Source organism: Mus caroli, unplaced genomic scaffold (assembly GCF_978045245.1).
Source record: "Mus caroli unplaced genomic scaffold, Mus_caroli_1 scaffold_1, whole genome shotgun sequence".
Taxonomy (NCBI): Eukaryota; Metazoa; Chordata; class Mammalia; order Rodentia; family Muridae; genus Mus; species Mus caroli.
The window spans coordinates 84,837,853-84,852,495 of record NW_028227256.1 but is presented as its reverse complement, the minus strand read 5'-3'; the positions used below and the strand labels follow the sequence as shown (position 1 = coordinate 84,852,495).

At 43.6% G+C, this 14,643-nt stretch overlaps 1 protein-coding gene across 3 annotated transcripts in view; it reads right to left on the bottom strand.

The window, feature by feature from the left end:
• Positions 1–14,643, bottom strand: part of Trpm8 (transient receptor potential cation channel subfamily M member 8) — an 84,070-nt gene that overhangs the window by 39,891 nt on the left and 29,536 nt on the right. For all 3 annotated transcript variants that reach the window (XM_029483630.1, XM_029483643.2, XM_029483635.1), the window contains 5 exons: positions 13,130–13,327; positions 8,966–9,068; positions 7,226–7,344; positions 2,235–2,525; positions 642–737 (listed from right to left, as the gene is read on the bottom strand). In XM_029483630.1, the coding sequence (XP_029339490.1) occupies positions 642–737; positions 2,235–2,525; positions 7,226–7,344; positions 8,966–9,068; positions 13,130–13,327 (807 nt within the window). The remainder of the gene's footprint in view (positions 1–641; positions 738–2,234; positions 2,526–7,225; positions 7,345–8,965; positions 9,069–13,129; positions 13,328–14,643) is intronic.

Here is a 14,643-nt window from a genome sequence, read left to right as displayed (position 1 = left end):
CCACTCTCTCAATATTATCACACAGTAACATCCAGGATACAGGGATAAAGAGAATGAGAACACCGGAAGGCCTGAGACATATAACTAAGGCTGTGTGAATCCAGCAGCCAAGGGCTGAAGTGGAGACAGAAGCACAGGTGTCCATAGATTCATTTAAAGAAATAGTGACATAGTAAACCACCAAGAAAATTCTCAATAAAGATTTCAAAGCAGAATTTTTACAGGACCCCCCCCCACACACACACACCTCCTGGTCTATAACAGAATAAAGCTAGAAATTATTATTTTTATCTTAATCTTATAATTCAGTGCTAGGGATCAAACCTAAGACCTCGTGCAAGTGAGATAACAGCTTAGAAACCTTCTTAAGTTAAATTTCAATATATTTCTTAAACTTGGGGGAAAGTTATGCACAGACACCTGGGGAGCAGGAGTGTGCTGGGGGACCCCTATGTGACTCCTTCCTGGGGACCACCCATCCTATGTACATCCCCAAGTACATACAAACAGGGGCACAGCCATAGTCCTGAGCACCAGATGCCCCAAATTCTAAATCAGGCATATGGAGCATAGGTTAGACCAGACTCCTACAGCACACCATGCATTGGGCCCCATGCATTCAGTATGGGACTGGACATTACCTGCTCCCAAATGACCTTGGAGAGTTCCTTCTTGTTCTGAAGAATGGCCCAGATGAAGAGAGCTTGCAGCGGGTGCCGGGTGGTGAGAGATGCATCCTGCCAGGGGTCAGAACATTGTGTCACCACATGCAAATGTAACCCACTTTAGGTACGTCATTCTAACAGTGAAATGGGGTGGTCAGGAAGCCTGAGAAACTGGCTTTGGAAACCTCTGGGGCTTAGAGCTGAGTCCATTTTAGCAGCTCAGTGGTCTGATTTTCATTGCTCCGTGCAGCTCTCAGTAGGTGGTGTGATTTGATGGCAAGTCTTTCATCTATCATAAAAGACAACTGTGCAGGAAAGGATAAAGGGGTGGGATTGCTGAGAGCAATTAAAGACTGAATGGCTTCACCTATGCCATGCAGAACATCCTTCCTCTCCATCTTGTTTCTCAGCTAGGAAAAGAAAAAGTGCTCAGATTAAATCTAACCTTCCTGTGGCTGTTCTCCAATGGTCACCATGTGAAAATGAGCTTATTTCTTTGGACTGTTATTCAAAGATTGAGGTCCTAGTTCATATTTAAGATTCTCTATCTTTCAAGGCACCTTTTCAGATGGAAAATGGCTGTGTGTGTTCATCAGTTCCCTTGATGGCTTTCCCAAACTCTAAACTGCGCCTATGAGACCCAGCTATGTGCTGGATTTCAAAAATCTTAGCATCAATAAATGTCAAGTAGAAGACGTACACTTCCACATCAACCACACACTGAACTCATTTGCACAACACACACGCAACGCACACGGACACTTAAACATCTCAGCGTTACAAATCATAGCAATCCAGTTTGGGTCCCTCCAGAAGAACTTCTTGAGATAAGAATTTGAGAAAGTATTTTCTTTAGGAGGGTGAGGAAATGAAGTCAAGAATGAGAGAGGCCACTGGGCGGCACACCACCAAGCAGGTGGCCAGGATGTGTGCACAGAGACTCACTTCACTATGCCTCTGAACTGTCTCTTCTAAATGAGGAGAAAGTGGGGCACTCACACAGCGCTGGACTCCAACCAGAGCAAATATTGATAATAATTGCTGATGCTGTTGGTGGAACCAGACCTGCCTGGACTAAAAAAGGAATCTCAGGGGATTCACGTCTTCTCTAGTGGAAATATCCACTACTCCATTTCTTCACAGAAGAGTTACTGGCAGTCCTTCACTCTTTACCTGCACAACAGGGAGCTATTTTTGTAAACAAGCTGGCATATGAGCAGGAGGCCATCTGTTAGTCCGTGTCCCCATCAAACAGCCTCGGAAAGTGTGTCACACAAGCCTTGTGATCTAGAAATGATCTAACTAAGCCACAGCCAGGGGTTAGAGCAAGACATCAGAGAAACTTTCCCAGTGTCTTTAATTTTTTTTTTTTTTTTTTGGAAAGATGGTAGAGAAAATGCATAGCTCCCTTCTAGCTGCTTTATGGCAATGGGGAAGAGAACAGGAAAGATGGTGGTAGAGAACTGAATTCTGGGAATAGGAAAGATGGAGGCAGAGAACTGAATTCTGGGAATAGGAAAGATGGAGGCAGAGAGCTGAATTCAAATAGATAGCCTCACTCTTACGTACGTGGAGTTCCACATCCAAGTCCTCCCTGCTGCTTCTGTCTTCTTTCCAGAAGCTTCGACGGAAGTTTGCCACCAACTTCCAGACAAAGGTGAGGAGTGCGTCGTTGTAGGAGTTCTTGGCGATCTGCAGGTTCCGGTACACTAGGGTGCTGAAGTGGGTGGAGAAGAGCTCTGTGAGGACTTCATTGGTGAGAAACTTCTGCAGGTTCAGGCCATTCTCCAGAAAGAGGCGGACAAACTTGGGCCTGTCCTTTATGAGGGCGGTGAACATGACCTCCTGAAGGTCGGCGGACTAAAGAGACAGAACAGAGGAGAGCTCATACCACCAGGCCAACGAAGAAAACACAGAGTCTCTGCATTCCAGCCACAACATCCTAGCATCTTCAGCTTCTCTCTCCATCCTGCTTTGACAATAGAATTCATATGTTCAGCATCTAGACGGTAAAGCAGCACAGTGGAGCCTTTGAATGTGGGAACGCACTTTGAATACGAAGGCACTTATGTGGTGATAGCACGCCCACTTAAGCATGACATGGGTCAGGAACCAACTTTGGCAGAAAGAGCATCAGGGAGGAGAAGCCACCAGTGGGAGTCTACAGTAAATACTGTGAACCAGCTGTCAGTGCTGCCTATCCACACCATGGGCTCTGCTGCCCTTCTTAGGTAAAAACCTCACCTTCTCTACAGTGGCAGAGTTCTCAGACAGTTGCCAAAATGAAACCCATCAAGCCACATACTGTCAAGCAAGGATCTGGGGTGTCACAACAGCAAATCACTGGAACACTAGGTGCTGGCTACCTGTGTCAGTGTGTCCTGAGTGTCTGGTAAAATGGTCCTACTGAGATTTCCCAAGAATCCTTTGATTCTTATTTATTTTTAGATAGGGTCTTAACTTGGTATCCCAGTCTGGCCTGAAACTCACCACATAACCCATGCTGGCTTTGGATTCATGGCACTCCTCTTGTATCCGCCTCCCAAAGGCTGAGATTACAGGCGGAAGCCATTGTCTAGTTTCCCTAAGAGTCTAAAGAAAGATCAATGCTCTCTTTTAGCCATAATCCAGTAAGTTTGCTCTGTATCGACTCTCCGGTGTATTTTATGGCTTCCATGATATTTATTATGAGTTAGTTTCATTGCCGACACTCACAAATTCAAGGGATCATCAAGATTTTATTTTGCGCATTAAAAGTGGAAGGTGCAAGGTCTGACAACAGGGAAACCTCCCTTAGAAGCCTGTGGCATGTATTCCTAGGAACCCGGGCCCCCTGGCGACCACTGAATCCATGACTCCTCACCACTAGCAGCCTACTTCACTCCCTCCATTCCTCGTCTGGCCCTCAGTGTAATGGCAGCTTCGGTGCTTTTATATCAGTCTAATACTGTTTACTTACATTCACATCTTGCCTAGGAGAAATTGTTAAGGGATCTTTGGGTCCTCCACTCTGTTTTTATTTTTTAATTTAATTTTTTAAATTTATTATTATTTTTTATTTATTCACTTTATACCCTGCTCACTGGCCCCCTCCCAGGCACACCCTCTCACAATCCTTCCCCCATCCCCTACCCTACACCTCTGAGTGGATGGGCCTCCCTGGATATCCTTCCCCACCCCCAGCACTTCAAATCTCTGCAGGGCTAAGTGCTTTCTCTCCCATTGAGGCCGGACAAGACAGCCCAGCTAGTAAAACATATCCCAAGTACAGGCAACAGCTTTTGGGATATCCCCAGCTCCAGTTGTTCAGGACCGACATGAAGGTCAAGCTGCACATCTGCTACATATGAGCAGGGAGGCCAAGGTCCAGCCCATGTATGTTCTTTGGCTGGTGGTTGAGAGTCTGAGAGCCCCAAGGGTCCAGGTTAGGTGACTCTGTTGGTATTTCTGTGGAGGTCCTGTCCTCTCCAGGGATCCCCGACTCTTTAGATCTCTCTGGGATCAGCAGGTAAGAGGTTCATCTGGTGAGAATGATAGCTCCATTTTCTCCACTGTCCTCAAAGCACATGTCCATTACACCTACTATCTTGCATTTCATTCCATGTGTGTGTGCCTCCCCATTGGCAACACACTAGACAGTGTGAGGCAGCAGCTCTCAAACATGGGGACTTGCTACGTCAGACTACTGGCATCAACCTTGCTTTCTAACTCAGCAAGCTTGAAATGGAACATAGCAGTTTATACCACTAACGAGTTACTGGGTTACATTGTCACTGGTCCTAGGACCACCCTGAAAGCCACTTGTATACAGGAAAAGAAAAGCTTTGCGCACACGTGCGTGCACACACACACACACACACACACACACGCACTCATTTGTTTTCAAACCTCGATTCTACCAGTCTTTAGTTCAATGAGTCAGAACAAGATTTCTGTCTCTGAGCCTCAGTTTGTTTTGTTCTGCTCGGTGAAAACAAATGAGACAACCCAGGTCATGCTCTTTCAGAGATTCAAGCTCAGAGCAGCACCTCTCCCAGACACCACCAGGAGCCCCCATCCAGTAACATCTGGTGCTCTGACTCACTTGTCAACAAAATGAGATCATCTCTGCTGTAGGTTGATGTGAGTAGCTAGGAAATCACTATGTGCATTGTGAAACACTGCATGAGGTCATTTTTAAATTTACTTTTAAGTGGATAATAGTATAGATCTTAGTAAGAGCCAGTGTTCTAAGTCGTTTAGAAACACCATCTAATTCAATCAGTGTAACAACACAATGTGAAAGGTGTTACAGCTAGTCTCTGTGTTTTCAGACAAGCCTGACAAATCTTTAGCAATAGTTCTCTGAGAGAAACACGCACCCTGACGCAGTCTCTGCTGAGTCCTATGGTGCACATACTCCTGCCGTGGTGAGCTTTCAGCGACTACTGTGACACCTCTGAATGCAGAACCGGAAATAGTTCTGGAGGCTCCCATAGACAGGATCTTAGACCAGTGGGCTCACACTAGACAGCAGGGTCCTTTATTAGTGAAGGTCCTAACAGCAGGCAGCAGCAGCAGAAGTAAACCCACCCCACAAACACAATTCCTAAAATAAGTGGAAAGTCATGAGTTGGTGAGTTGGTGGGGAGGCATTGTATGTGTGGGGCCCAGGTGTGCATGTGCAGGTGTGCAGGTGTGCATGTGTGCAGGTGTGCATGTGTGCAGGTGTGCATGTGTGCAGGTGTGCATGTGTGCAGGTGTATATATGCAGATGTGTATGTGCAGGGGTGTGTGTGTGTGTGTGTGTGTGTGTGTGTGTGTGTGCAGATGTGAGCCCCTGAATGTGCTCATTGAAAAGGCCAGAGTAAGACATCACATCTCTTCCTCTCTCACTGGCCTCCTTATTGCCTTGAGGCTGGACCTCTAACTAAACATGAAGCTTGTCTCTTTGTCCAGCTTCTGTAGCCAGTGAGCTCTTAGGATCTACCAGTCTCCATCCCTCGGTGTGGGCATTTTACACACACACACACACACACACACACACACACACACACACACACACACAGAGCCATATGCAGATTTTTATGTGACTGCCAGTGATTCGAACTCAGGGCTTCATGCTTGCAGAGTAAATGCCCTAGCCCACTAAGCCTTCTCCACCATCCTCCAAGACATTAGCCTTGATTATATCTTACTTTGGATTTTCACACAATTTCTTCAAATTATAATGTTGTATGATTCAATTTTTAATAATGACTATATTCAACAACCAACCCCATGCATTTCGGAAAACTTAGCAAGTAGCTTTTGCAAGCCAGTATGAGTTGGCTCTGGTATGGTACTGTACTATTAACTTAACAGAGCATAGGTGAGGACCTTGCCCGTGGACACACAGATAGCTACTCCAGCAATCAAACTCTTAACCTCCTTGTCCTTCCCCCTAACCACCTTCATCCGAGGTAATAAAATTAAATGTATAATGTTCACAAGTGTCTGTTTGTTTATTTACCATCTGACCTTATTTAAATAGAATAGTCTTCTCACAGGGGTTCATTTATGAATCAATTAATTAATGCAGTTATACTTCTACGGTCCCTCCATTAACTAAAGTTGTGTGCTGTGTAATAGGCTTCATTACAGTGCAAAGACCAAACACCACACAATGTTTGCTAAAGGGATGAATAACTCAAAAATTCATGACCCATTACTATTTCTACTGCCGTCATTAAAATTGATCACGTTAATGTAAATCAAGCCCTGGTGATACAGTGATGTGTCTGAGAGTGTTTTCTTACCCTGGCTGCTGAAGATAGAAACTGAGTTATGTACATCTTCAAATCCACACATACATGTGTAAAACCAAATAGCTGAACACAAAGATGCACCCTTGTAAATCTGTTTGATGGTTCAATTGTTCCTCCTGAACAGAGTTTCCAAGGCTGACTGAACTTTAGACGCATGGAACCCCATCAGTGGGCTCCTAAAATGGTTATCAAATGGAAAAATATAGAAAAGTGGTCTGATGGAAATGTATAGTTTTTAAATGCACATGCAACTTCCATATTGGAAGTGCTCTTTTGACCCAGGGCATCCCGAAAACCTCACTCAAAGACACTGGTGAGTGTCTTCAGCAAAGTTGTTCCACTCTCCCTCATACTTCTCATCCCTGACAAATCTGTTACCAGAATTTTGCTAGGTGGGGAATTTTGCTAGGTGGCAAAAGAATGTGGCTGTCTTGATCTTTTTAGTCAAGCTAGATTGATAATTCCACAATAGTCCCCATCCCTTCACGCAACCCCCTCCTGAGAGCACACCCATAGCTCCACATCAGACAGGGCCATACATTAAGGATAGCATACACCTCAGCCATTGGCTATGTTATTTGTTTGCAAGAAACCTACTAAGTCAGCATTGTTATCCTGTCTTACAACCAAGGGAAATGAGGCTGGACAACACTGATATACCAGGACAGAGTCATTAACAAGATTCTAGATTGATGACCTTGTTGGATATAGACCATCTCCTGTTGAGACCATCGTCCCTGCTAACCCAGGAGTAACCCCCGAGGCTTCTGCTACCTCCCAGCGGCGGTCATTGGTGAAGATCTCATCACTGGCAAGGTCCAGTTGGTTCCACTCCAGCAGAAGCTTCAGCTGTCCATTCCAGTTGTCCTTGTCTTGCTCATTCGTGCTGAAGGCTGGACGTGGGCAGGAAGAAAGGGGACAGACCAATGGGCCACACATAAGGAAGCCAGGCTATTACATCCAACTATCAGAGCCACTCGTCAAAGCCCTGGAATCAGACAAAACTGTCACGTCTCTACTGTCACCATTCTAATCTGCATTGCGTATGCCCTGGAGTCTATAATGATCAGCACAGATCACAATACCTTTCTGTTACATTCGAATACAGTGTAACTAGGATGTTGGCATGTCTCTATAGATCAAGGCTCCATAAGTATTATATTCCAAAAGTTGGATTTGAATTATCCTATATTTAAATCTACAAAATAATTAGCTGTTTTGCCACAACGTATTTGTTATGATTTGAGTGTGAAATGTTCCTCACGGCCTCCTGTGCTTGGATTCTTGCTCTCTAGTTACTGGCAAAGTTCCGAGAGGCCATGGAACAGCTAGGAGGCAGGGCTTAGCTAGAGTAAGTGGGTCACAGGAAGCAGGTCTTAGAGGCCAAACTTCCAACCCAATCTCTTCCCTCCTCTTTCTCTCCCCACTGTCTCTTTCTTCGCATCTATCTATACGATCTATTCTATCTATCTATCCATCATTGTCTACTATCTCTAGCTCTCCTTCCTAGTCCATCCAGCTATGAAGAGGAAAGGAGTCTTAGGCATCTGCTCCAACTTCCACGGAGCTGTCTGTCACCTCCATAGTAGATTACATCCCTTAAAACTACAGTTCAAAACGAATCCTCCTCACTCATGTTACTTTTGTCAGATATTTGGCTTCAGAAATGAAAGAAGTAGCTAATATAGCAAACATGGCTATTTCCAGAGTTGATATTTTCCAGAGCTATGTATCTAGCTAGACCTAATTCTATTGGAATAAATAGCAATATTGACAAGCTTCCGACCAGCACAAGAATGTTCTAATAAATACCTAATGATTAAATGATACCCATGTGGTCCCAGATTTTCTTTGTATACTTTGCATATATTGGTCAGGTATTTCTATCTAAAGGCCAAGACTTTACTGGTATCTATTTACTACAGGTAATTCTACTTTGATGGGATACCTTTTTGGGACAGGGCCTCATTATGTAGCTCTGGCTTTCCTGGAGCTCTCTATCAGACTGACTTTGAACTCATGGAGATCTACCCACCTCTGCCTCCTAGATGCTGAAATTAAAGGTGTGTGCCACCACATCTAGTTCACTTCGATGGAATTTTACGACTGCAAAGCCTTTTTCTTCCTAGAGGTTAGTCATAAGCTTCAGGAGATTTGTGAATCCCTGAAGTTGAATTCAAAATTATTTGTGTGTGTGTGTGTGTGTGTGTGTGTGCTGTGTGCTTTGGACTGTGTGTGTTTGTAGCACCTGAACATGTGTGCTTGTGAAGCATGTGTGCACACACTCCTGGAAGTACAAAGTTATTGCAACATTTGTAAAGGAGTCTGAGACTCCAAAAGTACTTGAAGCCATGATTGGAAACAGCTGCTTGCAGAGTACCTTGGTTACGCTTGATCAGCCTTTTAGTGACATGAAATGTCATATTCTGTGAAATACATCCATCCAAGGGAGTTCACCTTATATAGTCACTTCATCTTACAAGGACACACTCTCAGGGGACTGACTCCACTCACCTTTGTACAGCGCATAGGAAATGGCGTTGCTCACAATCTCATCTCCAGCCTCTTCCATTTTAATTACTGTGAGTAGGTGAGAACTCTCAAGAATTTCTTTGAGCTGGTAATACGTCATGAAGAATGTTGTCAATCAACAGATCTTAGGCACGACAAATATAAACTTCTTTTTTGATGAATCTATTCTTTCTCATTTTCACACACACACATTATTTTGATTCTAACACCCTATTATCCTCTTGCATCCCCTCCTGCTCCCTCTAAATCCTTTCTTCTTCTCAGCAGATCTCCCTTCTGCTACTGTGATCTTTCCCCCTCTGTGTTTGTATACATGTGTGTATGTGTGTGCATGCATGTGCATGTGTGTGTTTGTGTGTGCATATGTGTATGCTTGTATGTGTGTGTGCATGTGTGCATACATATGTGTATGTGTGTGCATTTGTCTGTCTGTCCATGAGCTCCACCACATTAATTAGGGTTGCCTGTATAAGCATCAATGAAGGATTACTCACTTCAGCCCAGGCAACTTTACACCAGCGGAGGATATGACACCTCCTCCCCCAACAACCATGAACTACCTATAGATCCCCAGGGAGGAAGCAGTTTTTTATATGAGTCTCCCCACCTATGATTATTCCATCTGTGTTTTTTTCATGACCACATATTGAAGATTCTAGATCTTCCTCCTCACCTGCATCAGCTGAACCCACAGCCTCTAACTTCTGAATTGTATAAATGACCTCTTGACCACAACAAGTATTGTGGTCAGAGTGCTGGCTATACAGGGACAGATACATCAAAAAGTCCTATAATAGTGCTGTGAAAGCTTCATTCAACTAGGTGTGTGTGTGTGTGTGTGTGTGTGTACATGCATGTCTGTCTCTGTGTGTGTCTATATGTCTGTATATGTATGTGTGTTCATGCATGTCTGTCTCTCTGTATGTGTGTGTATGTGAATATATGTCTGTTTGTGTGCATGTATGCAGGTCTGTCTGCCTGTTTCTCTCTCTCTCTCTCTCTCTCTCTCTCTCTCTCTCTCTCTCTCTCTCTCTCCCTCTCTCCCTCTCTCCCTCTCCCTGTCTCTCTCTGAGTATGTGTGTGAACATATGTGTAAGAAAGATGAAGCCTGACACACTAAAGATACCAATCGTCTGGTAAATAAAAGAATGAAGAACAGGCAACAGAAGACCATGGAAACCTTCTAGGTGTGGTTGGTCATAAAGTCTGAGAAAGGAAGAAGGAATAATTCAAAGGCAAACAAAAAGCAAGAGGACTTGATACTAGAGAGATCAATAACTTATATTTCATTTTTGAGAGACAGATATACTATCCTTTGTGATTTTTTTTTCTGTAGTGTTTAATTTCAAACAGAATCTTTGAAAAAAGCACCTAACTTCAAGTTAATTCTGATTGGAGAATAAAGATGCCAACAGCCAATAACTGGGTAGAAGAGACATAGGTGGAATTTAGGTTTTGTGAAGAAAGTACAGGAGAGAAGGAAGGAGAAGAGGCTATGGGTTAAGGGTCAAAAGGCAGCTCCATTGGGGTAAGACATCTTTGATTTTGTAATACTAAGGGGAGAAAAGAAAACAAACATGAATACAGAGCACAGTGACAGCCCTAGGAAGGGTTCCGTGGTCACTCTAACTGTGTTTTAATGAATGGGATTAAGTGTGGCTAATATTCAGATACTATAGAAACTCAGAATCTTTGTGGCTCATGGTAGTTGTATGGAATCACTGTGAGGGAGCTGTTGGGGAACAAGGTGAGCTCCCAGGGACAGGAGGATAGCGATTTCTTGGAGAAATGGAGTAAGCATGAGTCAGCTTTGGAAGTCAGCCATTCGTGTGACCAGCAAGGTCACTCAAGACTACACTGGAAGGTTGCTTATATATCACAGTAATTTACATACTTATTAGTTAATAATCCCACTCACAAGTTTGGTCTTTTGGGAAATCTGTACCAACTGCACAACTCCACATGAATGCATAGTTAAAATGCCAGGGTAATTTTCATTTTTATGTATGCCTTCTGGTCGACATGATTAGAAATAAATTTATTTAATTAGATGTGAATATAAATTAGATATGAATTGCAGAAATGATAATATAATCAAAAGCAGCAAAATTATCCTGACATTTAGCTTAGAATGAATTGGCTATGATAGTTTTCTTGAAGTAGAATTCAAACCCCCCTCATAAAGAATGGAGGGACTATTAGGACTCTTTTGTTCTTTGGATATGACATTAACCAGACTCCACGTATCAACACGTAGAAGGCTTAAAATGGAAAGCCACTGGAATGGACACAGGTCCATGTTAAGGAGGCAAATTAAAATTTTCCATTCCTTCCTCTCTGGGTATTCCTGCACTGGCCGCTGAATTGTTTTCACCTATCACAGGAAATGGAGAGGTAGTCATTATGCAACACCAGTGACTAACATTTGTCTGTTCACCTGTTAGAATTAAAGAAAGCTACACAGGTGTGCAAGGTGTAGAGAGTCAGAAATGTATTGCCATTTCAGACAGCAAGCACCCTTCCCCTTATCTATTTTCATGTGGAAATAACATCAAGGAATGATTTTACTGGCCATTCTCCCACTTCATTATTTCTGGGTAGACAGTGAGTTTGACCTTCTCCAGCCAAATCTATGATGGTGCTGCTTGCAGAACTTGATGCTCTGATCTTAGCATTTGTCACATACTGGCTGTGATGCGTGGCCTCAACCAGTGCACTCAGGACTCAGCACAAGGAAGGATGCCTATGGTGGGTTCCTCTCGGCCTCTTTGTTCAATTTTGCCTTCAACCTTCCATAAATTTCAGTCTTCACCTCCCTTTGCCTGATTCTTGTGCTAGCCTTGGACATGACAGAACATTATCCTTGCGAGAACTTTCCTACAAAGCCACCAGTGTTAACCTTTTGGTGTGAAAATCTAAAACAAACAAACAAAACCCCCTACAATATCTCAGTGGGGAGATCACACAAGCCACCAATAGGCAAGGCCTAGCCCAGGACAGGTGCTATCTCTCGGATATGGGGATGAAATTCAACCATATTTCCAGGCTCCAAATTTCTAAATTTTAGACAGTGGGCTTAATCTAGGAAAGACTTGGTTCTTGACCACTTCAGATCCCACCATTCCATCAAGTTTATGAGAGAGCCACCCTCTCGTGTAGAATTAAAGGAGCTCACTAGGACCCCACTCTATGGGAATTAGTAAAGAGTACCTCATACCACAGAAAGCTGGGTTAACGTGTGTCATCTTTCAGCCAGTGTTTGGTCTGCCCAGGCTTGCATTAAGTAATATTGTAGGTAAAGAAAGAAAAATCATTTATGGTCCAGGACTTCAGTTTGCTGCATTTAATGTCTTGAGGGCCTCTACAAATAACAAATATTGCTGGAGCTACACTCTAGTTTTTGAAATCTTATTGTTATTACTATCCATTATATAACTAAACCCAACCTTTCATTGACTCTGTGATGAAAATAACCCTTGTTCTGTAAGCCTGTTATTTCCCCCAGAAGGGTAAAACTTTATGTGGCAGCATTTGCTCCTAAAATATCCAAACACATACAGCTGCCATTTCTGGTGGTATGAACTGGTTCAGGTAAAGGGGCTGAGATAAAGGGGTGCCCTGTCATGTGTTGAGCAGACTGTCATTAACATGAACAGCAGCCATGAAACAAACAGAAAGAATGTACAACATTAACACATCCAAATGCTCTGATTAAGACTATCAACCAGAAGCCTAAGTGTTCCTGTATGCCAACTTTTCTCACAAGCCTGCTAAGAAAGATGAGAGCTTCCAAAGCAGCCAAAGGTTGTAGGGTCTAGATGGCAGATCTTCCCCAGTGAGGACTTCAGTAGATGTCGACTCTAAGTAGAGTCTGAGTTTCTAGGGACTTCCCTCCTCCCTATCTGTGATGCATACCAAACACAGAAGCCTATGCGTTGGCGTTGTGGCACAAGAGAAAGACAAGCTTTGCAAAGGACTTGAGCTTATCTCTTAAGAACAGATAATTGGAGAGTATACAACTTATACAAATCTCAATTTCCAGGAAGGCAACTAGTATAGAGAACAGCCTCAAAGTCATGAAGAAAACCCAAATACTGGAACCTGACTTACCCATACCCAGCCTCCAGCATCTTCCCCCAAACTCACCCATTTGATCCAGCTCTCAATCTCCTCTTCAGGCAGCCGGGACACAGTGCGTGGTAAAAAGCGTACCAGCTTCTCTTTGACCATGGAAGAGGTTAAAACATCCTCCACCTCCACCAGGCTGGCGATCACGTCAGCAATCTGCCCCGAGCCTTCCACCACCACACAGGGGATCTTGCTTTTGACGGAGGTGTTGATGGCCTAGGAGAGGGAGGGAGTTGGACAGATAGAGGAGGCTGGAGGGATCAACATAGTCCAGCTCAGGCCCAAGGTGCTAAACCAAGGGGGTGAACAAGAGGCTTTGATGCCTCTTACTACCTTTCCCATTGTGGCTTTTATTTCAAACCCAACTCAAACCAACTGCAGTGGCTTTGTGGATGGGAAAAGTAAGCCCATCATTTGACAACCTGAAAAAAAATGTCAAATTCCATTATAATGTAAGTTTGTCTTCCGTAAAGAGGTACTTTGAAAATATCCTTATTAGTGATAACTTATGTAAAAGAAATAGTCAATGCCCTGGAGATGCTTTAAAGCAGCTAACCATGTGCTTTATGCCTTGACTCCTTCCTTCCTCTCCCCACTTACTGCAAGAAGTTTCCTGAAATATTAATTTCTGGATAAACACCTCTCCCACCAATGTTTCCTTTGCGAGAACTTTGGAAGTTGGAAGAAGGGGCTCAGACCTTTTTTTTCCTCACCTAACTTCAAGACCCAGGGATTAATGTTCACATAGGCACAGAAAAGCCTATAAGGGCCTTTCTTTACAGGCTGAAAGCTTTCCCATAGAGAAAACACAGCCCATGGGGCCAAGAACATGAAGCTATGTTAAATTTGAGTGAACAGGCTGGAAATCCGTTCACATTCATTCCTCAGAGTCAACACTCAAGATGAATCTAAGGGCAAGTGTTGGGTAACAGCCAAAAGATGTGGGGCCTGAGAAATATTAATCCAATGTTATTTACACCTGATCTCCCGCCCCAGCTTTTGAGGGATGGACACAAGCTGGGCAGATCTTTGTAGATAATGCTGTAGAGCCTTCCTTCCTTAACTTACAGCAGATTTCATAACTTTCCTTCCTTCCTAGGACAAGAAATCTCAAGTTTCAGAGAAAGAGAAGGCATGCAACCATCTCCCAGTTGATCTCTCTCCATCTCTCCATTTCTGATCTACCATCTCTCCACCTCTACTGTCTGCCGCCACTCTCTACCTGCTCTTTATTCTTTCTCATTTATTTTAGTTCTTGGAGAACTTCACACAATGCATTTTAATTCTGGTCACTCCTTCTACCAGCTCCTCCCACATCATCCCCACCAACAAGTGGGCAGCAAAGGCTATCCAAGACATCACAGGCTAATAAGAAAAAGACCAGGGCCAGGTATGGGTTACCTTTTGGGGAGTTTTTGACCGACTCCCACCAAGGTATTATCCTTGACAAGAAGAGCCTATTGCTAAAGATACCACCCACAAGAGACACAGAACATGGGGAAATTAAGCGAATACTGACCTGGAAACCTCGT